The sequence below is a fragment of the Hakea prostrata genome, chromosome 7 (genome assembly GCF_041222555.1).
Source record: "Hakea prostrata isolate BN-2017 chromosome 7, UWA_Hpros_2, whole genome shotgun sequence".
In the NCBI taxonomy this organism is placed as follows: domain Eukaryota; kingdom Viridiplantae; phylum Streptophyta; class Magnoliopsida; order Proteales; family Proteaceae; genus Hakea; species Hakea prostrata.
In genome coordinates this window covers 42,895,898-42,920,464 of record NC_142606.1, presented here as the reverse complement: position 1 = coordinate 42,920,464, position 24,567 = coordinate 42,895,898, and the positions used below count along the sequence as shown (strand labels likewise).

The 24,567-nt window shown below is 39.1% G+C and overlaps 1 protein-coding gene across 1 annotated transcript; it reads right to left on the bottom strand.

The window, feature by feature from the left end:
* Positions 1 to 17,994: 17,994 nt before the first annotated feature.
* LOC149011230 (exopolygalacturonase-like) lies at positions 17,995 to 22,828 on the bottom strand. Its single transcript, XM_089162590.1, has 6 exons — positions 22,682 to 22,828; positions 21,558 to 22,037; positions 21,191 to 21,480; positions 20,373 to 20,598; positions 19,821 to 19,965; positions 17,995 to 18,173 (listed from the first exon to the last, which is right to left on the bottom strand). The coding sequence occupies exons 1-6, from the start codon at positions 22,826 to 22,828 to the stop codon at positions 17,995 to 17,997; spliced, it is 1,467 nt and encodes a 488-aa protein (XP_089018716.1).
* Between the last annotated feature and the right edge of the window lie 1,739 nt (positions 22,829 to 24,567).

Here is a 24,567-nt window from a genome sequence, read left to right as displayed (position 1 = left end):
TTTCTGCGCCCTTTTCTAGGTAAATCTTGAGTTTGCCTAAGCCCAGCCAAACGGTGGAACACACTTCCCCTCGACCGATCCTCTCGGGGACGTGGCTCTTCAATATGCACTCCTTGAGATCTTTCTCCAACCCGTTCGGCTGGTCTCCTTGGTATTCTGGGATTTCTCCTTTCTTCATTCATCGGACGTTGCCTATCCCGAGTCTGACGGACGGCTTCACGCCTTCGTCCCTCTTGGGAATTTCTGGGGGGTCCGGATGGTACCCCGATCTGATGGACTAAGCCTCGAACAACTCCTTGGAGTTCCAACATTTGTTGTTGGACTTCTCTTTGCATATTCTGCAAATCGGCCACTGTCGCTGGAATAGGAGGTTGACTCGAACCGCCTTCTCCAAATGGAGTTGGAATAGTTAACGGGGGATTCTCCGGAACTCCTTCTTGACCTTCCTCTGGAATAGGAATTTGTCGATCTAGAGAAGGGAGAGTTTGTTCTTCAACACGTCCGTTTTCTGTCTCCCTTTCTCTCGCTCGAGTGAGAATTTGAGAACTTGCCACCTGAGGTGTGGTACGTCTCGTCATGACTTTTTGTGACGTTTCCCACAGACGGGCGCCAAATTGTTGCGTATAGAACTTCTTCGAGAGCCGGATATTGAGATGACCACCTTAAGAGCTCTCCACCCAAGTTGGAATAACTGAGATGCCTGCACACACAAAGAAAGCAAGAACGGTCCGGCCTAGTTTTGGCCGGGGAACCGCCTCCGACGCTCAAATCAGCCTAGGTAACAATAATGGTTCTTGAGAGAGTTCTCAAGAACGTAATGAGTAAGTACTCAGATGAAAGTTCTCGTTACCTTTCTCCATGTTGGAGGTAGGTTTATATAGAAGTTACCTGGAGGCGGCGATTCCTTAGATTCCGGATCGATAGTTGAGGAGTGAGTGGAGTAGTGGAATAACGGCTCCTTCTTTGTCGCACCTGATAACGCCGTTATGCTGACTCACCTCCCCAATTCTCGGAATAGATATGCTGAGTGTTTATGCGTAACTAACTCTTCTTGACTTAGTCAAGAGAGTCTTCTGAGAAATGCTAGAGTTGGATATTTTTCCCAAGTGTGGCACTTCTCCGACGAATAAATGAACCTGCCCAAGAGGGAGGTGTCTCTCTCGAATGAGGCCCTCGGGACCTTCTTCAGGGATGAGGTGAGCCATCCCACATGGGAGGTGTCTCTCCCGAATGAGGCCCTCGGGACCTTCTTCAAGGAAGAAATCAGATAACCAAGAGAGGTGTATTTGTCCCGAGTGAGGCACTCGGGACCCTTTATGAGGGAAGAGATGCATCAACCCGAGGGAGGTGCATCTCTCCCGAGGGGGTGCCTCTCTCCCCGAGGGGGTGCCCCCCCCCCCCGGGGGTGCCTCTCTCCCGAGTGGGGGTGCCTCTCTCCCGAGGGGGAGGATCGGGACCATATTTCCCCACAACAAGAATAATTTTTTTTTTTATATATAAAAAAAAAAAAAAAAAAAAAATAAAAAAAAAAAAAAAAAAAAAAAAAAAAAAAAAAAAAAAAAAAAAAAAAAAAAAAAAAAAAAAAAAAAAAAAAAAAAAAAAAAAAAAAAAAAAAAAAAAAAATAATAAAAAAAAAAAAAAAAAAAAAAAAAAAAAAAAAAAAAAAAAATAAAAAAATAATATAATATATAAAAAATTAATAATAAAAAAAAAAAACAAAAAAAAAAAAAAAAAAAAAAAAAAAAAAAAAAAAAAAAAAAAAAAAAACCCCCAACTTAGCCTCCTAACAAAAAAGAAGATAATAATAAAAAAAAAAAAAAAAAAAAAAAAAAAAAAAAAAAAAAACAAAAAAAAATAAATTTTTTTTTTTTTAAAAAAAAGTCCCCAAAAAAAAAAAAAAAAATGAAGAATAACATAAATAAAGCAAGAAAATTTACCGATTTTAGAAAGGGGACAGGGTTTCTTAAATTGCATGACAATTTATTAAATTTCTTCTTTAGAAAATTCCATGTTCACTAATCAAATTCCACTTCCATATAGATAATTTATAATTTAAGTGATACCTTTATAGAGGTTTGGTCTTGAACTTGTAAAGAAGCTTTTTTTCTTCAAGTTATCAAGTGACCGCTACGTTTTCAAACTTGTCAAATTTTTTTCTCTTTTTTTGGAGCCAAAGTTTGTGCATACCTGTTCAATCCGCGGAGGAAACGAGAGGGAAAAATAGGGTTTCATAGAGTTGGATTCATGTTTCCTTCTTTATGGAGATCGTTTGAGATATCTTTTGGTCTTTAAGGGTTTGATTCTGCTTGTTCTTATGTCTTTCCTCTTTTCCCGAGCTTGAAGATCTGGATTTCGCAATTCGGCGAGTTGGCTGATTGAGGTGGTTGGATTTCCCTCCTGGTAGTAGTTTCAGCTATGATGGAGACCTTTTTGTTCATTTCCAGTGCTCTCTATTATGACTTGCCTTGATCTCTTTCGGATCGAGAACATTTCTCTTCACGTGAAACTCGTCTGCTAGGTAGGGATCTTTATACCTTTTCCCCATTGGCTATGGATCCACTTTGTTCGAGGTTGGTGCTTCTCTCTCCTTTTCTCTGGTTTTCCCCAATTTTAGCAGCATAATTTCTCTTCATTATTTTGATTGATGGTTGCTGCTTTACACTTGTGTTTATTTCTGCATTTATTTCAAATCATTTTTATTGGTTGCATGAAAAATGCTTTCTTGAAACTTGGTTTATCTGCGATGATCTGTGCATGTTTTTGCTTGTGGGGCTCGATATGATATTTGAGCATGATTTACCCTAGAAACCCTCCCTCTTCTGTTAGCCTTATCTCATTTTCTTCCCGAAAACTCTTTGTCTTCCCCTCTACCTGTTGCTCTCTACCTTCCCCTGACGGCGATAGGCTTTCATTAGGTCTACTTTCCTGCAGTTCTCATCTTCTAATCTCTCCATGGATTCTTTTCCCGTCCAGACTCATTGGCTATTTCTTCTACTCTTCGTCTATATATCTTCGGAGATGGTTTTGTTTACCTTATCCCTTAGGAAACCTACATCAGGTGTTCGACACGATTAGTGTTAGTAAAACTATGTCCAGGTACTCTGTGGCTGAGGCTAGTATGGCAAACCCATACCCCTGCTCAATCCTCCTCCCACCTCCACTCTGATTCTCTCAATTTTCTTCCAAATGACCCTTCAACTGAGAGATTAGCAGCTGACTTTGCTGCGAAATTAGACTTTCCTGTTCGCCCTATTCACAAAGTCTCTCTTTCATCACAACAACTCAATGAAGTGTAGCAAGACCTCAAATATACTATCATTGGGTGGTTCACATTACTTATTCTGAGTTGCAGAAAATGGTCCATAGAGGATGGAAATCTAAATCTGTTAAAGTTGATGGTTTCCATCTCATTGAAGGAGCCCTTGATAGATTCATCATCTAATTTGCTCGTACCAGAGATATGAACGTGGTTTTGTTTTCTCAACCTTGGTATTACAAGAACCATGTAGTTTTCATGCAACCTTGGGATCAATCCATTCCAGCCAACATTTCCCCCTTTCCTTTCGGTAACATGTGGGTACAAGTCACAAACCTGCACTGGAGTTTACATAAGAATGAGATCCTTCATGATCTATTCTCCACAGTTGGACATGTCTTTGAAATTGAAAATCCTGATGGTCTTGTTGCTTCTAACAATCTTCCAGCAGCTAGAATTGCCATCCCACTGAGCCTTGATCTTGTCACATCAGTGATTTTTTAGATTACTCCAAACAAGCATCAGGTGATTTACTTTAGCTTTGAGTATCTTCCTTCAAACATTTTCCAAAACTGCATTAGAATTGGCCACGAAGCTTGTGATTGTCCCTTTAAAACTTACGATAGGTTGATTCAATCCATCTTTTCTAATAGGGAAGCAGACAACCTTAAGCTTCTTTTACCTAAACCTGCTATTCCTGCTAGAAGATCAAGTTTATTGGGAGAAATCCATAAAATCTATGATGACCTTTTCCTTGGATCTATCCCTTTCAATCCCACTGATCTTGAAGGCATTCCTAATCCACCACCCATTGAAGCTTCTTACACCAAGGCAAGACAATTGTGTATTCTGAAGACTTTCTTATGGATGACCCACACCTTTAACCTTGAAATCACTCGTTATCACACTTTGAATGATCCAATTCCAATCAACATCATTCGGCCTTTCAAATCACAGAGCAGCCTAACACTCATAACACCCCTGAATTCGAGGAGATGGAGTTTTCTATTTCACAACCCACTGCATATACTCAGCCATAAACCAATCTTACATTAGCCCCCCCATCTGCTAATCAAGCTAATACTCCACTCAATCATTCTTCCCCTGATATTACTCCAATCATTCAGCACTTTCATTGGATGCTCCAACAGGTTCAACAACATAATCTTTCGCTACTGCTCCATTCAAACTCTGTTACCAACAGAAATACTAGCATACAGGCTCAATGTTTGAATATTGATTCCACACATATTCAAAGCTACAACACTCTCATTCCCCACAAAAGAAAATGCACTACCAAAGAGATTGGTGAAAGCTCTGAGATTACTGGTTTGGATCTGAAAAAACAGAAAATTTTACAATCTGATTCTGAGGTGGTGATGGCAGACCGGCAACTGCCATCCAAGAAGCAATGATTGCATTTTGTTTGAATTGTCGAGGACTTGGCTTATCCTCGACACAAAAGGAAATCAAAGTCAACATCAGAAATCTGAGGCCATCATTTGTTTTTCTTTCTGAAATTAAAAGTTCTTCTATTTGCATTAGAACCTTTTGTAGGAAGTTAGGTTTTGATTCTCATCTTGCTGTCCCACCTCAGCATGGTGCTGGGGGTCTTTACTTTGCTGGTCTACTGATGTCAATGTTAAAGTTAATGTTTTGTAGTCATCTGAGTGGTGTATTCACACCATGACTTTCCTTTACTTGAGTGCCTATGCTAACATTAGGAAATATCAATGGCTAACTCTTCATAATTTAGCACAATTTGTGGAGCATGCATGGATTCTTGGGGGAGACTGGAACTCTTATCTATTTAGTGATGATAAGTTGGGAGGTTTGACTTTAAAAATCATAGAACTACTGATTTTCAAAATTTTTCTTTTGAAGCAAATCTTTGTACTCTCCAAGCCCATGGTCCCAAAACACTTGGTGCAACAAACAAAAAGGGAAAGGAGAGTTGAAGGCATCCTTGATAGATCATGGCTAACCCTTCTTGGATTAGTTTGTTTTCTGAAGCCTACACTCAACACCTTACGGTCACAAAATCAGACCATGTTGCTTTGATTCTTCATGTTGATCCTCCCATTCTCAAAAACAAAAAACCTTTCAGATTTGAAAATTTTTGGACCCTTGAACCTACATTCTTAAATGTCATCTCTGAGCACTGGAAAGTTGATTTCAAGGGGTCTCCATCTCATATTCTTCATTCAAAGCTTATCCACCTCCAACAGCATCTTAAAAAGTGGAACTGGTATCATATTGGAGACCTACATAAAAAGAATCTCAAATTAGAAAGGACATTGATCTCCTTATGAAATGTCCTTCTCATCTTAGAGATTTACATTGGGAATGTACTGAAAACAAATTGTTGGCAGCACTTAGATTGACTCAAAATCAAATTGACCAGAAATGGTTTAAAAAATCTAGAGTTCAATGGCTCCAATCTGGAGATAGAAATACAAAGTATTTTCCCATCACAACCATGAAAAGAAGAGCTTGAAATAGGATCGGATCTCTAAACTATAATGGAATCTGCCATACTGATCCTAGCAGCATTGAATCAGCCTTCATTTCTCATTTTAAATTTGTCTTTAAATCCTCCAAACCCACCTTTGATGATTCTTATCTTGACCCTATTAGAGTAAGGATCTCTGAAGAACACATCAGCTTTCTTAATTCCCCTTCACTTGATGAAGAAATTCAATCCACCATATTCAGTATTCCAAGTCAAAAAGCTCTGGGACCTGATATATTTTCTAGTGGTTTCTATCATGCTACTTGGAACATTTGCAAAAAAGAGATCATTGATCATGTCAAGAACTTCTTTAGTACAGCCACCTCACATCTACTATCAATCAAACTTCATATCTCTTATTCCCAAAGTTGATGTCCCTTCCTCGGTGAATGATTATAGACCTATTAGCCTATGCAATGTAAGCTATAAGGTCATAACCAAGCTCATGGTCAATAGGATCAAACATATCCTTCCAAAAATCATATCCTTCAATCAAAATGGATTCATCAAGGGGAGACATATTCAGGATAACATCCTGATTGGTCATGAAGTCATGCATAAGATCAATCAAAGAAAGAAAGGGAAAAGAGGCATAATGGCTATCAAACTTGATATGAGTAAGGCCTATGATAGGCTCGAGTGGATTTTCATTGAACAAGTCCTTCAAGCTTATGGTTTTCCACCAAACTGGATCAAATGGATTATGTTTTGCATTACTACTCCACAATTCTCGATCCTTATCAATGGAAATCCATCTGATTTCTTCAAGCCCGAAAGGGGTCTAAGGTAGGGGGACCCTTTATCTTCTTATGTATTTGTATTATGTGTTGAAGTGCTATCCAGTCATTTGGAAGAAGCTAGATTAAAAAAGAAAATTAAAGGAATTAAACTTTGTAAGGGGGGAGAAAGTCTATCTCACCTGGCTTTTGCTGATGACCTCATCTTGTTTGGCCAAGCTAATTATAGGGAAGTATCAAACTTCCAAAAGATCATCAACAAGTATTGTATGGCTTCGGGTCAAGTTCTCAAATGCACAAAAAACAAGAGCACACTACAGCAAGAGCACTTCCAACATAATCAAAAAACAATTAGCTGAAAAGTTCAATACGACTCCCACTTCTGAACTTTATCTATACTTGGGTATCCCATTATTCAGTGGTAAGCTCAAGCAACAATCTATTTGGGGCTTATAGAGAGAGTCAATAAGAGACTACAGGGATAGAAGAAAACTTGTTCAGAACTGAAAAGGAAACTGCATCCAGTTGAAGATGAGATTAGTTGATGGACTTGGAGTATTATTTGATTTGGTTCAAAGGCATTTCTACATACTAGGTAAGTCATATGATGTGTGTGGAGAAGCTCTTTAAGTTTGGTTTGGGTTTGGTCCTTCAAATCCTTGTCTTGGCCTTGCTGTCCTGCTTGGTCGATTGGGCCAATCGACCAACCCAATCTGTTTTGCTGTTTAGGTCTTTGTTGCTCTATATATTGTTGTCTACGAGTTCTCTTTGTCTCCTCTACCTCCTAAGCCCTCTAGAACGTGTAGAGACTCCATTCCAAGCTTCTATATTGCATCCTTGGTGACACTCTTGCAAGAACTCAAGCAATTCTTCTTCTTCTTCTTCTTCTTCTTTTGCATCTAAGGTTTGTCTATCCTCTCATCTTCTTCTTCATCTCTAATTTTCTAATTCTTATTGTTTGAGACAGTGAAGATGATGCTGCATTCTCTGTTAGCAACCATCTCTTCACTAATCCCTTATTATGCTTAAGGTTTTATGATCATCAAAACCTTAATCTTGCAAGTTTTTCATAAAGCTATGATCCTCTTCTTTGATTCAATCTTCAATTTGATTCTTAAGCATGATTAGATCTGTTTTCTTTGTAAATTAGTGTATAACCTCTGTTATTTCTTTACTATAATGATAATCCCCCAATCTTTGGTTTTCCTTCATGATCATACTACGTTTTCATCGAAAACCCTAATTGTTACTTTTATAGAAATTTTTGTTTCCTATTTAGTACCTTTATGTTTTGATCATTTTTAGTGTCTAGTCTTGCTCTTTAGTGTTAGAACACTGTTATAGTAATCTCCTTCAAATTTGGTGATGTTTCGAATCATGTAAATCAATTTTCGGATCAGAAACATCATTGCTATCTGGTACTGACTCAGTTGGTCGACTGGGTCAGTAGACCAACCAATTGACCAAGCAAGTCAGTAGCTCTATATTTGGTCTGTTTTGAATGGTTTGACCTTCTATCTCTTAGACCTCTTTCCTAATAAGGTATCTATGATTGTTTAGGATCTTCTTACAAAGTTTGGAACCATTCTCCTTGATTATTGGGATATTCTTCGAAGTTATATAAGGTAAAGACAGTTACTTCTATAATTACATAGATTGCGTGAATCTTAGTTTCTATATTTGGATTCTTTTGGATTCATTACCATGAATGTATTCTCTTGTTGTTATACTACTGATGCAAGTACTTCAACTACAGTAGCATTACATATATGTAATCTTTTGTTTATGAATATCTTTTATTGTTATTTGTATATGAGATTGATCATGTCCTTGTATATGTTCTATATGATGAATTACTGGAAGTGTGTATGATATGAATGATTTGAGAATGTGACTGATTAGGTATGGTTTGGGATTGAGAGGTCCTTTTGACACTTCTGTCCTTGGACATCAACGGAAATAGTATGGGATGTTTTCGGGGGTGCCCATTGACACCTTCCCAAACTATTGGTTGTCATACCTAGGGCTGTCTAGCAGTGTTTGGCCATGATGTCCCCATTATATCAGACTCGAATCGGAAAGGTATTGAGACCGAACGACCCATGGTAGCAATGGGGATTGATGGGTGCTCAAGACCGGTAACCAATCCGTGAGAGGACAAGAATCACATTGTGGATACTCGCAAGAGGTCATTTATTGGTAGGGTTGCAAATGGATAGATTTGGGCTCACGGGTGCTCAAGACCGGTAACCATTCCGTGAGAGGACGTGAGAGCTTCCCGTTTACCATTTTTGGATGACCAATAGGGTTAATGAGTCCGTAGTCAGGGACTATGAGGACTCTAGTGTGAAGGATACCGGAAAGGATCACCAGGGGCGAGGAATGGACATATCTAGATCTGACTTGATGTAACTAAGTAGAACACTTGCATTTGGCTAGGCTTAACCTTGACATGCGCCAGTATTTAGACTAATGGTGACGTGTGAGAGCGGTGACCTATACCCTCAGCCATGGATTGTCTCGAGGGATGTAGGACCCACTACCAATCGGCGTTGTGTGATGAGACCCTCCTAAAGAAGTACGGTGCTATGACTTAAAGCATGTCTGCCAGTAGAGACCAGCATACATAGAGTTAGAATTATACATAAATCATCTGTTTCATATCATATTGCATCATGTTATGCTTTGTAATCGTGCTATTTATGTTATTGTAGATTTAACTTGCCTTACTGAGTTACTTTGAAACTCACTCCTTTTGTACAATATCTTTTGTTAGACTTCTCTTCAGGTTATGAGTATTACGACGGTCCATATGAGGAAGTGCAAGGTGAAGAGGTATACTTCACGCAAGGTAATAGCAGTTACGACGATTACGGTGAAGATCCCTCGTGTGATCATGCTTCGTACTATGATTAGCCATACCGTGGAGTGGAAGCGTCCGTGCCTGATTTCAGAAGTCTACACTTATAAAGACATTCTTTATAAAGTTGAAAACTCTTTAGTTTTGTTTTGTTACTTCATTTTGAGAACAGTTGTAATATCTTTCCTTCTTTTTAGCTACTTTCCGCTGCACTTATGGAGTGAGATTCCACCTCACTCTACTCCTTTGATTTGATACTTATCTGTTATCTTTTGCTCTCTAATATTTTATGATCTTATTCTTTCCTTATTTGGATCTCTTGATTATTATATTATACATTGATTATAATGTTCATGATTATTTTTTTCTTTTTTTTTTGGTACAAAGGCGCTTTATATATAGGGATAGGGATATTAAATATGCCGCCAGTAGGAGTTGAACCCATGACCTCTCCACTGAGAAGCAGATTCCTAACCATCCTACTACTCCTTGATACTTGATCTTCGATACATCCATGATTATGTTATTGCTTATGTGGGAGGATGATTTCCTTGATACTTGATCTTCGGGGCTATGGATCACACACCCGGGTATGCTAGATAGGATACCAGTTGGGTGGATGTGACAGTAACCTTACCCCATATCCTACACTAAATTATATAGGTGGGTGAAGGGACCTTTCCTCATCTTCTTCCCTGCTTTCTTCCACCACTAGGTAGAGGAACTGGTTTCTAAGGTAAGCAATTTCTTCCTTATGGCCACAACTCTTTTCCTCACTCTTCCCCATCACCCTCTGTTAATAATCCAAGGCACCACCCTCCATGCAATAAATCAATCAAATAGGTTTGTTGCTCTCATTACTCTCATATTGTTCCTCTTTTCCTTCCAAGAGGAAGGAAGCTTATGTATCAAGGCACTGGTCACAAAGGCATCTGACAGAATGATATTCTCTTTTGCCAGATTCCCCACCAACACTTGATACTTGTTTACTTGGTCAGAGATGCTAATCCCATCGACCATCGTAAACTCCAGAAAGGTTTCAACCACAAACCTTAAGTTACCGGCATCCTCAAGAGTATACTTCTTGACTAATGCCTCCCAGATTTCATAAGCAAATTCAAAAGAGCTATACACATTGTATAACTCATTTGACAACGCATTTAGAATGCGATTCTTACATTTGAAATCTGCAGTGAACCATTCGATCCTTTTCTGATCGAAGGTAGGATCACCTGACTTATCAGGTTGGGGTTCACTCAGCACAAATGCTATCCCAGCTTCCATAAGTGCAAAATATAGCATTTGCTTCCAACGTTTAAAGTTCTCACCTTTGAACTGCTCGATTTTGTCAAAATCTGACTTTCCGGTTGGTGGTTGTGAAGCTTGCAAAGATGGAAGAGGAGTGCTGTTCTCAGTGACTTTCTTATGTGTACTTACGTTTGCAGAGTCCTTCATGTTGGTCTCTTTTCCAACAGTTGTGTTGACTACTTTAGTGTTGTCAGTAGCCATAGTAGAAAATAATAAATACCTTAAACTTGTTGTAAACCATTGAGGGATCTGCACGCACACCAGAACTGTCGTTGTAATCACAGTACTTCTTTAGAGCTGAAATGTACATGAAGTACTTTCTTTAAGGTATTTAGACACCCCGAATTGTGCAATACGGGTTCTAAAAGTGTCTTCACCCCAAGATCAGTCAGCCCAACCTTTAAGGTTGCACCCCAGAAAGGTTTACTCAAGGTATAATCAGGTTGTGTTCACTGCTTAACAGAATAACAGGGAGAGAGAGAGAGAGAGAGAGAGAGAGAGAGAGAGAGAGAGAGAGAGAGAGAGAGAGAGAGAGAGAGAGAGAGAGAGAGAGAGAGAGGAGGAGGAATTCTGTGTCTCAAGAATGAGCATGAAATGGAGTTTATATAGAGCCCCAAAGGCTGTGGGTGAAATGGTAAGGCTGTGAGGGTACCTTTCAGCTCAACTCTCTTTAGCTGACCTCCCTACAGGAGAGTGCCACTCAAATGGCATCTCCACGTATTCACCTAGTAGTGGGCTTTCCAGAATAGGGCCCATGACAAACTGGACCTTCCGGATTAAAGCCCACAACCCAAGTCCCCAAGTCCCAAGTCCCAAGTCCCAAGTCCCAACCCGATGTGGGACTAAACAAAACCATGGATAAAAGACACAATTAAAATAAATAAAATATTTATATAAAGTTTTAAACATAATTACAACACTTTCCTATTCCAATCTGCAAGTGAAGCATATAGAACCCATATTGTAGTTCAACACAAATGTAATCTAGTCTCAAAAGAAAGATAATCATATGTCGAGATGATGTTCAAAATTATCCAACTAGAATTTCATATTTATTCAACTTAAAAAAGGTTTCTGGAAAGAAGAGCAGAAGATGGATGTATCAAGTTGAAGAAATTATCAGATAATAGGAAAGGATGGTATACAACAACAACAACAATAAGCCTTGTCCCAACTAAATGGGGTCGGCTACATGGATTCTTGCCCTCCAATCAGTTCTGTTCGAGGCCATGCTAGATACAAGGCCTAAGCTATACATATCCTTTCTCACCACTTCTCCTAAGGTTATCTTAGGTCTACCCCTAGCTCTTCTAGTTCCTTCAATATGGATTATATCACTTCTCCGAACAGGAGCATTTATAGGTCTCCGTTGAACGTGGCCGTGCCACCTCAAACGACTTTCTCTAAGCTTATCACTTATGGGAGCAACTCCCAGCCCAACTCTAATATGATCGTTTCTTATCTTATCCATCCTAGTTTTGCCACTCATCCATCTTAACATCCTCATTTCTGCTACACTGAGTTTATCTATATGATTTTTTTTAACAGCCCAACACTCTGCACCGTACATCATAGCTGGTCGAACAATGGTCCTATAAAATTTTCCTTTAAGCTTTAATGGAATACGCCGATCACATAAGACCCCGGACGCACCTCTCCACTTCATCCACCCTATTTTAATTCTTTGGGAAACCTCATCTTCCAAATCACCTCTTTTACTTATGATTGAACCTAGATACTTAAAACAATCACTCTGAGAAATCTCTTTATCGTCAAGTATCACCACCTCATCATCTGGCCGATCATGACTAAAGTTACAAACTAAATATTCTGTCTTCGATCTACTAAGTTTAAAGCCTTTTGATTCCAAAGCTAATCTCCATGATTCTAATTTGGTATTAATCCCCACTTGGGTCTCATCAATCAACACAATATCATCCGCAAAAAGCATACACCAGGGGACCTCATCTTGAATGTCTTTGGTTAATTCATCCATTACCACTGCAAATAGATATGGGCTTAAAGTTGACCCTTGATGTAGCCCAACTGTTATCGGGAATTCATTACTTTGTCCCCCAACTGTTCTAACACTAGTCACCGAACCATCATACATATCCTTAACTATATCTATATATTTACATGCAACACTTATTTTCTCTAGTACTTGCCAAATTAACGCTCTAGGGACTCTATCATAAGCTTTTTCTAGGTCAATAAATACCATATGAAGATCTTTCCTACATTCTCTATACCTTTCCATAAGTCTCCTAATTAAGTAAATAGCCTCCGTTGTAGATCTTCCTGGCATAAACCCAAATTGGTTCTCCGTAACTGTAGTTAAGTGTCTCAAACGGGTTTCAATTATTCTCTCCCATAATTTCATCGTATGGCTCATCAATTTAATGCCCCTATAGTTATTACAACTTTGAATATCTCCTTTATTTTTGTAAATTGGAACCAAAATACTTCTCCTCCAATCATCTGGCATTTTCCCTGTGCTCATAATCTTATTAAACAACTTAGTCAACCAAACTAGTCCATGGGTTCCTAAGCTCTTCCATACTTCAATTGGGATTTCATTAGGACCTTGTGTCTTGCCGAGTTTCATCCTCCTTAAAGCTTCTTTTACTTCGGACATCGAAATTCTACGTATATAAGTTCGGACCTTGGTGCCTTGGTGAAAAGTGTAATCATCCGAAACATAAGTGCTTGAAGAATGCTCATTTAGTAAACTAGAGAAATAGGTTTCCCATCTTTTCTTAATATCCTCCTCACAAACTAATACTTTACCATCTCCATTTTTAATACATCTAACATGGTCAAGATCTTTACTCTTCCTATCCTTCATCTTAGCTATCTTATAAATAGATTTTCCCCTTCCTTTGTGCCCAATTTATTATACAACTCTTCATATTTCCTTTCCCTTGCTTTTCCTGCAATTTTCTTAGCTTCATTTCTATCCAACCTATACCTATGAAGATCCTATACATCTTTAGTTCTTTGCCATACCTTAAAACTGGCTTTTTTATTCCTAATGGCAACTTGAATCTCACTATCCCACCATCACGTCTCTCTATAAGAATGAGTCTTTCCTTTTGATTCACCTAGAACATCTTTAGCCACCTTCTTAATACACATAGCCATCTCATTCCACATTGCATTGGCATCCCCTTTAAAATCCCATTTTCCTTGTTTGACTACTTCATTAATGAAGGATTTAGAGTATCTCCTTTCAAATTCCACCATCTTATTCTGGGATAGTTTACCTTGGACCTTTTATGTGTTCTTGGGACTAAGCACATATCCAAGACCACAAGTCTATGTTGTGCAGTTAAGCTTTCCCCTGGTATCACCTTGCAATCCTTGCATAACAATCTATCAGTCCTTCTAGTTAGGAAGAAATCTATTTGGCTTCTATGCTGTCCACTTTTGAAAGTAATTAAATGTTCATCTCTCTTTTTGAAGTAAGTATTTAATATAGATAGATCAAAAGCAGTAGCAAAATCCAAAATTGAAATCCCCTCCTCATTCCTTTCTCCAAAACCATATCCTCCATGAACACTCTCATATCCTCTTTGATCTTTTCCAATATGTCCATTTAAATCACCTCCTATGATAATCTTTTCTCCTTGACGAATTCCTTGCATTAATCCATCCATACTTTCCCAAAATTCTAGCTTTAGACTTTCATCTAATCCTACTTGAGGTGCATATGCACAAATTATATTTATGCATTCTTTCTCCATTACCAGCTTGATAGCAATAATCCTATCACCCACTCTTTTAACATCCACCACATCATTTTTTAAATCTTTATCCACTATTATACCCACTCCATTTTTATTTGTTTTATCCCCAGTATACCAAAGTTTAAAGTCATCCAACTCTTTGGCTTTTTTACCCCTCCATCTAGTCTCTTGGATGCAAGCTACATTAATCCTTCTTCTCCTCATAACATCAATCAATTCTAAGCTCTTACCAGTTAAAGATCCTAGGTTCCAAGATGCCAATCTAATCCTACGCTTATGGACTAGCTTCTTTACCCGCACTCGTCCACGGCGCGGGAACCCTTGCCTACTTATCACCGCATCCGGGCGCCGATGCGACGTGTCGCTTACAGGGGACATCCTAGCTAACCCTTGCCCACTTATCATTACACCCGGGCCATAGTGTAGCGCGTCGCTTCTTTTGTCGGGGAACGCCCTAGCATAGCTTTTATCATATAAGGTCGAATCCATGAAAAAAGGTTTGGCTAGATTTTTTCCGGTGCCGGCTGCCGACCTGACGCACCAACCCTCCTCCTTTACCCGAGCTTGGGACCGGCAGCAAAACACTGGCGGAGTTGAAAGGATGGTATAAATAGTTCAATTAGATTGCATATGATAATGTAGCTAGAGCTAGTTGACCTTGCATCGCCTCTTCCAAATTAATTGTCATAATGCACTTAATACAACTTTTGCTAGAACTTTTGGACAACAACCATATGAGAGTTTATACAAACACAAGAGGGAATATAATAAATCTACCATAAATCTCCAAAGTGAAAGTTAATTTAATTATTAATTTAATTATCGTCTCCATCATCATACTAAACTTTGTAAATCAAGACTGCATGGCATGGGAAAGCCAGTTTTTGGGAAACCTAAGTTCTTGAACTGATGCCTCTTGATCCTCCTTGTTATCTACGCTTGGGGAATTCAAACAAGATTTTTGTCTGACTGATGTAGATTTAACAAAAGGGCAGATTGGCCTTGAAAAGAATAAAATACTAATGGTAGGTGCTTTAATCTTCATAAGAAGATTACTCTCTGAACAAGGAAGGAAGAAATGAGAACGTGTTATGGAACCCATCATCATCCATGAAACAGTGGTTTTTGAACTCTGAAATTGCTGAAGAGGATAGCAGCCATGAGGCTTAGTGGATTACCATAAGCCAGCAGGCATGTTATGCACAAAGGTACATTTTTGGAAGCATACCTTGCTCCTGGTTGCACCCTGCTTAGGTAGGTTGACACGTCTCATTGCCCATTCCTTTGGCATAAGAAATAGGCAAAATTCCTATCAAGGTGTCAGTTAAGAGATTCTCTCTACATCGAATCTTAGGGTGAAGAGGAGACTTGTTGAGTTTTCCATTGTTTGTCACAAAAATCCACAAGAGAACACAATATCCTAGTAAAGATAATCACTTTGTGATTTGAAATTCACCACTTTTTTTTTTTTGTGTCATTTGTATTAAAGAATAAAAGAATAGAGAATGTACAAAGTGTGATCCAAAGCAAAATTAACTGTATATAATGGAACAATGGTGTCATAAAAAATGATCTTGGGTATGGAACAAAATCTGCAGTATCCTACCACAATTGCAAACAATGCTGCTAAGGAAAATAGGGGATGGAAATAGAACCTCCTTCTGGTTTGATTCATGGGTCACATTAACACAGAACCACAGTGTTTGTACTCTCAATATCAATCTCTTTCATCAAAATGCAACAATCAGAGAGGTCAAAGTGGTTTTCTCTTCAACAACAAATACAAGCAGGGAGTACTCCTTTCACTCTAACTTACCTCTCACCACCCCAAACCCTACCTCATACATCCTTTCCGTCAATCTATCCACTCGAATGGATTCATGGATTTCGCTCAAATCTGCAAATGGTGATTTCACCACAAAAAATGCAAAACAAGCACTATTGAAATTACAAAACCATAAATCCACCAGTAACTTATGGGAGAAACTTTTATGGAAATTATCAATCCATCCTAAGTTTAATCACTTTTTTTTTTGCGTCTATTGAATGCAGGACTACTAGTCAAAGATGGCTTGCTCCAAATGGATGACAGGAAGCAAAACATTTCAACTATGCTGTAACATTGAGGAATCAATCTGGCACCTTTTCCCTTCCATGTAATTGGACGAAGAAGATCTAGGCAGCAGGACCACTTGGACTAAGGACGGAACATCTCACACATGACTCTTTCATGGAACTATACAATGGCTTGCTAATTAATATTAGTTTGGATATAGAACCTAAGAAATGGTTTTTCTTTATTCTCATAATAACTTGCTATTCCATATGAACTGAGAGAAACTCTACAATCCAAAACAATAAGGAACCAAATCCATTTAGGGTCTTAATTGTCATAAATAAATGGATAAGATATCTTAAATTAGAACCACCATTAATCATCAACAATATAGGGGACCAATCACTAACAAATGATGATCATGATCATAATATTTGCAAACATCTCATCTCCAAAAACTTGTGCTTACCAATGTTAATGTGTGTAGGGGTACATAATGAATTTCTGAATTGCATCAACTAGAGGGTGGGACATTTTTGGTATGACAAAATCCAGACTCTTAACACAGGGCACCTAAATAATGCAACTTTGCTAGAAGCACAGACGATGGGAATTCTCCAAGGAATCAAGACAGCAAGAGACTATGGAATCAAACTAAAAGCAATATGGTGTGATGAACAAGATATCAACTCCATCTCACAAGGAAATTGGAACAAAATTTGACCTCTCAAACTACACTCCACCTTAGCAAAGATCTCAATGCATACCAAAGCCATTGAAACTTCTGCTTTTAAATCACACCAAATCAAGCAATGGCACCTGAAACTAAATTCGGCAAATGACAAAAATATTATGCCAATATTTGACTGTAAAACAACTTTAAGTCTTTATATATTTTTTTCTTTTCTCATTATAAAAAAAAAAAAAAAAAAAAGAAAAAAGAAAGTCTATAATGAAACTCTATCAATTTACAAAAGTAATACATATGGGGGATCTTTGGTCAATGACCATGGAAAATCAATTGTGGAGCCACATTTACAGGAAGCTTGGATCGAGCTTGTGTAATTCTTCCTCGGGACATCAGAAAATCTTTTGAACCACACTACAAATTTTCCTGCATTCACCAAAATGGAATAAAAACATTGGACAACCATCAGTTTATGCTGTATGATATCAAGACTGGATTATAATTTATCTGGGTATCTAATACTTGACCTCAATGGATAGTCACAAAGCAACATCAGATCTCCTTCATTGTCCGTAAATTTAAACACCATTCACTCTCATCTTCTACTAATTTCCTTTCAAATTTGAACATATGATCAAGCTCATGAATAAGCCAATTTGATCTCCCATGTGCGCGGCCATATTTTCTCTCCTACATAGGAAAAAATTATAAAGTTTAATTTGCAGTGCTAATAAGTATGTGAATCCAAATGGCATTAGGACATGAACTACCTCGATAACTGTTCTACTGGCATTCTTGTATTCCTCACCAACATTACCATCTTTGGAATCAGATGACTGCAAGCTTTATTGAATCCTTGGAGAAGCTACAATGAAGTGGTTTTCCAAATCTCCGCTTAGGTTTCACTCCTTCAACTTCAGTCTTCATTACGAACCTCATGCCAACTGCATAGGGGGCTTCAACTGATGTTACGCATCGATCATCAGGCATTATGAATTCAGAATGAACTGTTCTATTGAAAACATGGACAAAAGTATACTAATCAGACAATTTGAGCTTCCACACATATAAACCAATAAATCCATCTCCAATCATAGATCAATTATTACTTACCTAGGTTAGTAATAGATAGTGAACCTGGTGTGGGTAGCCATGGAAAGAAAGTTAGGCGAATTTGCCCCGCTGGCGAAACGATAGGGCCAATGAGAAATACCAAATATCGCCGAGATCGAAACTCGAGAAATGGCGAGATACGCCAATATCGGCGTACCGAGATTTCGCCGATTTCTCGGCGAAATTCGGCGATAAATGCGGGGCTCGTGGGGGAATTTTTCATTAATTATCTGATGAATTTCGTTTGATTTTCTCTCTCCTCACCCACACCATCCAGAGCTTCTCTCTCCTAGTTCTAGGTGTTTTGGCCATATTTTCGTCCGATCTTCGACATAAAATCGTAGTACTCACTTCATTCTTGACGGGTATAGCCTTATTCGCGAACGATCAAGCGAGATTTCACACAAATCTGGGTGTTTTTCATCTGAGAGGTAAACTGTTCTTCACTAAACTGTTTTTTATTGAAAATGCATGCCATAATATTGTTGGATGGGTATGAAATTAATATATGTTGAATACAATAGGCTGATCTACAAACTCACGGAGTCGAATTTTTTTTTCACTAAGTAATTTATTTATTTATTTTCGGGCGTCAAAAATTGTATTTTTATACATTTTAAATGCTTGCTTTTTGCATGATATATGTGTTGCATTGTGATTGAAAAAATATATGTGGATCCCCATGGGTCAATCTACAAACTCACGGAGTCGGAATAATTTTCGACCCAATAAATAATTTTTTGATTTTTTGAAATTTATTAAAATATGAATATAAAATATAAATAATTATGAAAAAAGAGAAACAATTAGGAATAAATAAGGAAAATGATTTTGAAAATTATAGAAAATTATAGAATACCTATATAATTATTTTTAAGTGCTTCTTGTATGGTTTCATTGTCAGTTTTGATATGGTAGCCTTTTCTTTTGTCGGAAAAATTATAAATATTGTTTAAAATATTATATTGGTATTGTTTAATTGTTTGTGAAATCATTTTTGTTTAATTTTAAAAAGTTAAATCATGTGAATTTGCCTTTCCAAAGATGATTATCAAATGCAATGAGACTAAGTGGAACTCAATGATCAAATTTTAAATGGTTTTGAATTAGTCATGTCGTCTCTTAGTGTGATGATTATAAATTGTTAGACAAGTTTATTTTTTTAGTATGAAAATTATCCTTCATTTTCCTTCAATTTTCATTGCAACAAAATAAACCCCACCGTCAAAGTTTGAACACTCACAAAGGGAATAAAAAATGTCATTATATTAACCTTTGACTAAAGTCAATATCAGTAGCAACAGATGTTTATACAAAGGTCTCATACGCTTTTCTCCTTTCATAGTTGCAGCTTTGTTGGGGCCAGTTGAACTAGCACACCCAAATCTGCCTACCCAAGGAATCGCTCTTTGAAAGGATACACAAGCAATCAAAGACATTTGTGCAGGAGGACCAATTGAATTAGACTTTAAAGCACGAGGTTGGACTTTGAACACCAGAAGCAACACCTTTTGCATTCTTACAAATAGAAGTCACCTCACCTGCCGTAGATTTCAAACTAATACCAGTGAGCTCTACTCCTTCACAAGGTACAGCTTCACTACATGAGATGCTGACTGCTTCCTTTGTGGGGGTCGTACCCTTGATGTTTCTGAACTTAATGTCTGTCAGCTTCACACGTGAAGGCTGTTGCATTGGGTAATGTCGACACATACCATTAGTAATCATGGAAAAAATGTAATTACATAATCAATCTTCAACTAAAAACATGAGGTAGAGTGATCAAGATCCCTTCTTGCAAACTGATTGACCTACCTCTCTCCCACCAAACACAAAAAGGGATGGTTGTGTAAGAATACTTACACCAACCTAGCCAATGAGAGCTCACCCACGACCAGACTTGATAGTCTTATTTGGTGGGGAGCGTCAATGTATTGATTTGATGAAATGAGGGCGGTTATGATAAGGTGCAATTGTGTTAAGACTTAGGAGAGAGATTGTCAAAGAGTATATTAGTTCAAATTGGGTAGTACTATCCCACAGGTGTGAAGTGTTATTTTTTTCTTTTTTTTTGGGGCTTTTATTGAACTTACCTTAGAGTCGCATTGTGCCTTGTCACAATATTGTTGGGTGACGATGATGGGGTTTTTTACATCTGTCATGGTAATATCCTCAAATATAACATTAGAAACTGTGTTAGCTTCTGATGCTGGCCATGTTTTGATCCGAACGCCATTATCAGTACCAGTCAAGGTACAACCGGTCACCTTCAAACCATTCACTGCCTTTTCACCTGGATACCTCCCGAGGCTTCCCAAGCTACAAAAGAAAGCAAAAAAGAACATGGTTAAAGTCAACTGAAACAAGTCTCATCCTCCATTTTTTCTTCTTTTTTTTTCCGGTGGGGGGGGGTGTGGGGAGGAGGGGTGTGTTGGGGTGTGAGTGTGCCTAAACCTGAGCACAACCCTAGGAGCCCCTATCTAAACCCAAGCCCATCACACCGCTGGTAGGGCCAACCTTACATTTAACCCTGCCCAGCCCAAGTGTAGTAGGTTTTCCCAACAAAATTTCGGCCCTAACTCACCTTGGTTATCATGTGCCCATTAAGTCATGGAAAATACATAGCCCATAGGACCCTACTTGGGCTAAGCCCAAGCTTTAATGCACATAATTATCATGGAAACAGAAAATCTCGTCACGGCCCATTTTATATTAAAGCCCGTATTTTAATATATATGAAACCCAGCCCACACCTAACGTGAAGTACAAGCCCGGTCCAACCCTGTTTGCTCTCAGGCGGGCTTGGGGTAGTTGGGTTTTTCCTTGACACCCCTGTATCATTTTAGATCATTTGCACAAATCAATATGGATTTCTACGTAAGTATTTAAGCATGATTATCTTGTAATATACCTGATGCCATGACCCGGTCCACATTTCACATTAGTGACGGCAATGTTGGAAGTTCCCGCTCCAATGGACACGCAATCATCGCCGGTTCCAATCTCACTGTCAGTAACGGTGATGCCGGACGAATCACCAATGTGCACACCATCAGTATTTCGACTCGTACCGGGGGCTTGAATCTTGACATCTTTGATGGTAAAGTCTTTGCATTGACTGACAACCATGTGAAATGCCTTACTATTAATACTAGTTATGCCGCTTAATGATCCACCGGTAATCGATGCCAATTGCAAGCTCTACAACAAAAGCGAAAGAGAAAGGGAAATAAGTATCAAGTTTCCAATTGTTCTCATGTAAAATTCCAATAACTCACAGTTTGGGCCATTTTGCAATTTGAATTGGCACTGTGAACACAACTTGTGGCCCAAGACTTTTCTCCTTGACCATTCAGAGATCCACCAGCCCCACTAATATTCAACCCGCTCAAACCTCTGAATGTAATCCATGCACCATCAGATCCTGAGGCTGGCGGAGCTATTAATTTACCACTTATCTCAACATGAGGAGATTTGCTGCAAGGACCGGCAAATGAGACTGTACCAACCAAGAAGTCTCCTTTTGGGACCAAAAGGGTAGATTGCGCCGAAGATTTACAAGCAGCAGCCCATGCAGCAAGGAATGCCTTACTATTATCCGTTTTACCGTCAGAGACTGCTCCATGCTTGGTGACATCAAACACTGTACCCCCTGGTCCCGATGCTGATGATGGTGACGTAGCCTGTGGTTCCGGTGCTGCTGATTGGTTTTTATCATTTGATTTGAGAAGCCGAAACTCAACGGTTCTGGCTTCACCCTCCCATAAAAGGAAGCATAATAAACAAATTAACATTAGATCCGTGCTTGAGCCCATTATTAATTTCCCCTGGCCAAATAAAAATAAAAATAAAAATGTGAGCAAAACTAATGAGCTGGGATCAAGTAGAACCTTGGACCTTCTTTGGGACAAGAGGCTCAAGCGATCCCAACTCCAATGGATTTCTGATAGACTTGATTCAAGTTGTAATGCTTATGGGGTGCTTTGAAATTTATACCATGAATTTTCATCCTAATCTTGGCAAAATTATTTCAACCCAATAATTGGGAGAGAGAATTCCCTTCAACTTACTATTGTTGTAGATTATAATTTTGCGGTTGAAAATCGACATCCAAATATGGATTGGTTGCCCTTTTCGTTCGGAAGAAATAGAATTAAGTAGGAAAACGTAATATATGGTTTGATTTGGTCAATTTTTATCTTCCATTCATAAATTTAAGGACTTGGATCCTCTATAACGCTTAGCGGTTCACCAATCCATATTCGGTTGGGTGATCAAAGCTCTCTCAGATCAAATCAGAGGAATTTGAGATACTTCTTAAAACAAGATTTCCAGAGTCAAGAAGTGCTACTTGGGTAGAATTGGAGGAGGATGTGGGGACCAAATTTGTCGACCAGATAACGGTACTGTTCATTGTGTCGAGGATCACTAGATTTCCATCCTCTAACAGCTTCAGCTCTGAGGAATTGTAGTCACCAGTGAGGGGGTTTTCTCTGTTTGCCACCCAAATGACATCGTTCTCCCACGAATACAAGTACCAGATACCCATGTAGCAGTTGTCAGAGTTCGTATCTAGCTTGAAGAAACCCAGTTCGAATGTTGAATCATTTTTGTTTAAAATATTATTGCAGATAAAATACTTTAGAGATGCACTGGGGACCTTTGGTTCAGTTGCTGCTATTCAAAACCGACAAAATTATGATCCAGGTTAGATGCATGATTACATTTACATTTACATTTTACATATAAGTGATACAAGTAGGATTTTTGTTAAGAATTAAAGTATTGACTTGCATTATTTGTGATAATGCAGCTGAGTGGTGGATTCTATATGGGGGCGATGCAGAGAACCTCCGAAGAGTGGCAGTGCGGACCCTCTCCCAGACTTGCTCTGCCTCTGGGTGTGAGAGGAATTGGAGTACATTTGGGATGATTCACTCGCAGAGGAGGAATAGGCTGGGAAGTCAACGCCTGAATGACCTTGTGTTTTGTCACTACAACATGAGGCTAAAGTTAGAGAACACCCGTTTAAATACTAACAATGGGCAAGACAAGGACATCCAGCTCGATGATATCTTCGAGCTCACTGCAGATGACCAACATCCACTCACGGATTGGTTGTTGGATAGGGGCGAGCCAGTGTTAGACCAGCCTGGAGGTAGGCTAGACCCAATCATTGCTCAAGCTGCGGGAGTTAATATAAATGAGTGCATGGCTTCTCAAGAGGGGCAGGTACATCAGGCGGCTGCTGCCACAGCGGATGAGGATTGGATGGTGCTGCTTGGCATGCAAGATGATGATCCAGATGACACCCTTGCTCCCAGTCCCAGTCATACTCGGAGGGATGATGATGACGACGGTGGTGGTGGTGGTGGTGGTGGTAGTGGTGGTGGAGGAGTACAGGAACGATATCATGTTCCATTATCAGAGGCACAGGATCCCCCCTAGAGATACACTGGAGAGACTCAGTACACACATGCCACCCAGGATGACGATCATGGTGGTGAGCTTTATCGAGGTCGTCCTACGAGTTACAATCGGCCGGGAGGGGGGAGTTTCGGGGGGGGAGCAGCAGCATATGCATGGCCACCATGGGTATGGGTCATATGGCTATGGTTATAGTGATGATACTCGATCATATGGCTCATACGGCCATTTTGATCCGATGGACAGGTTGTCAGGAGTGATGGGGTCCATGACATTGGAGGAGTCTGTAGGCTCCACACCTGCTTATGGCTATGGTGTCCCTTCTGCTTATGGACACGATGATATGTCGTCTAGGAGTTCGCACTATGGATATAATGATGGATCTTCCATGAGCTTGGCATCGCAGGAAGGCAGTACATATGGTGGTTGGGGTAATGATGTTTGGGGTTATCAGCATCAGGGTGTCCCGCTTATGCCTCCATTTGGCTCACAGAGAACTGCTATGTTGGAGGCAACATACAGATATCCTTTCAATGCTACGATGTCAATTGAAGAGCTCCGTTCACGTTACCCCCCTGAGGGGAGTAGTTTTACCGTCATGGATGATAAAAACTACAGAGGCCTGGTTTCCTTGTATGTCAACAACCATCAGCATGACATGTCTTGGAATGACTTCAAGAAAATAATGGAGCGGAAGTTTAATGTTATAGCCTATGGGCCTTGTACCCAACTATCAACGGAGACAGAGCTGGAAGACATGGATCCACCAAGGCATAGTACTTGGTATTGAGTAGTTGTATTTGTATTATTATATCCTTGTATTTTTCTTACTAATATAATAGTTTTGTGCTTATTTATTGT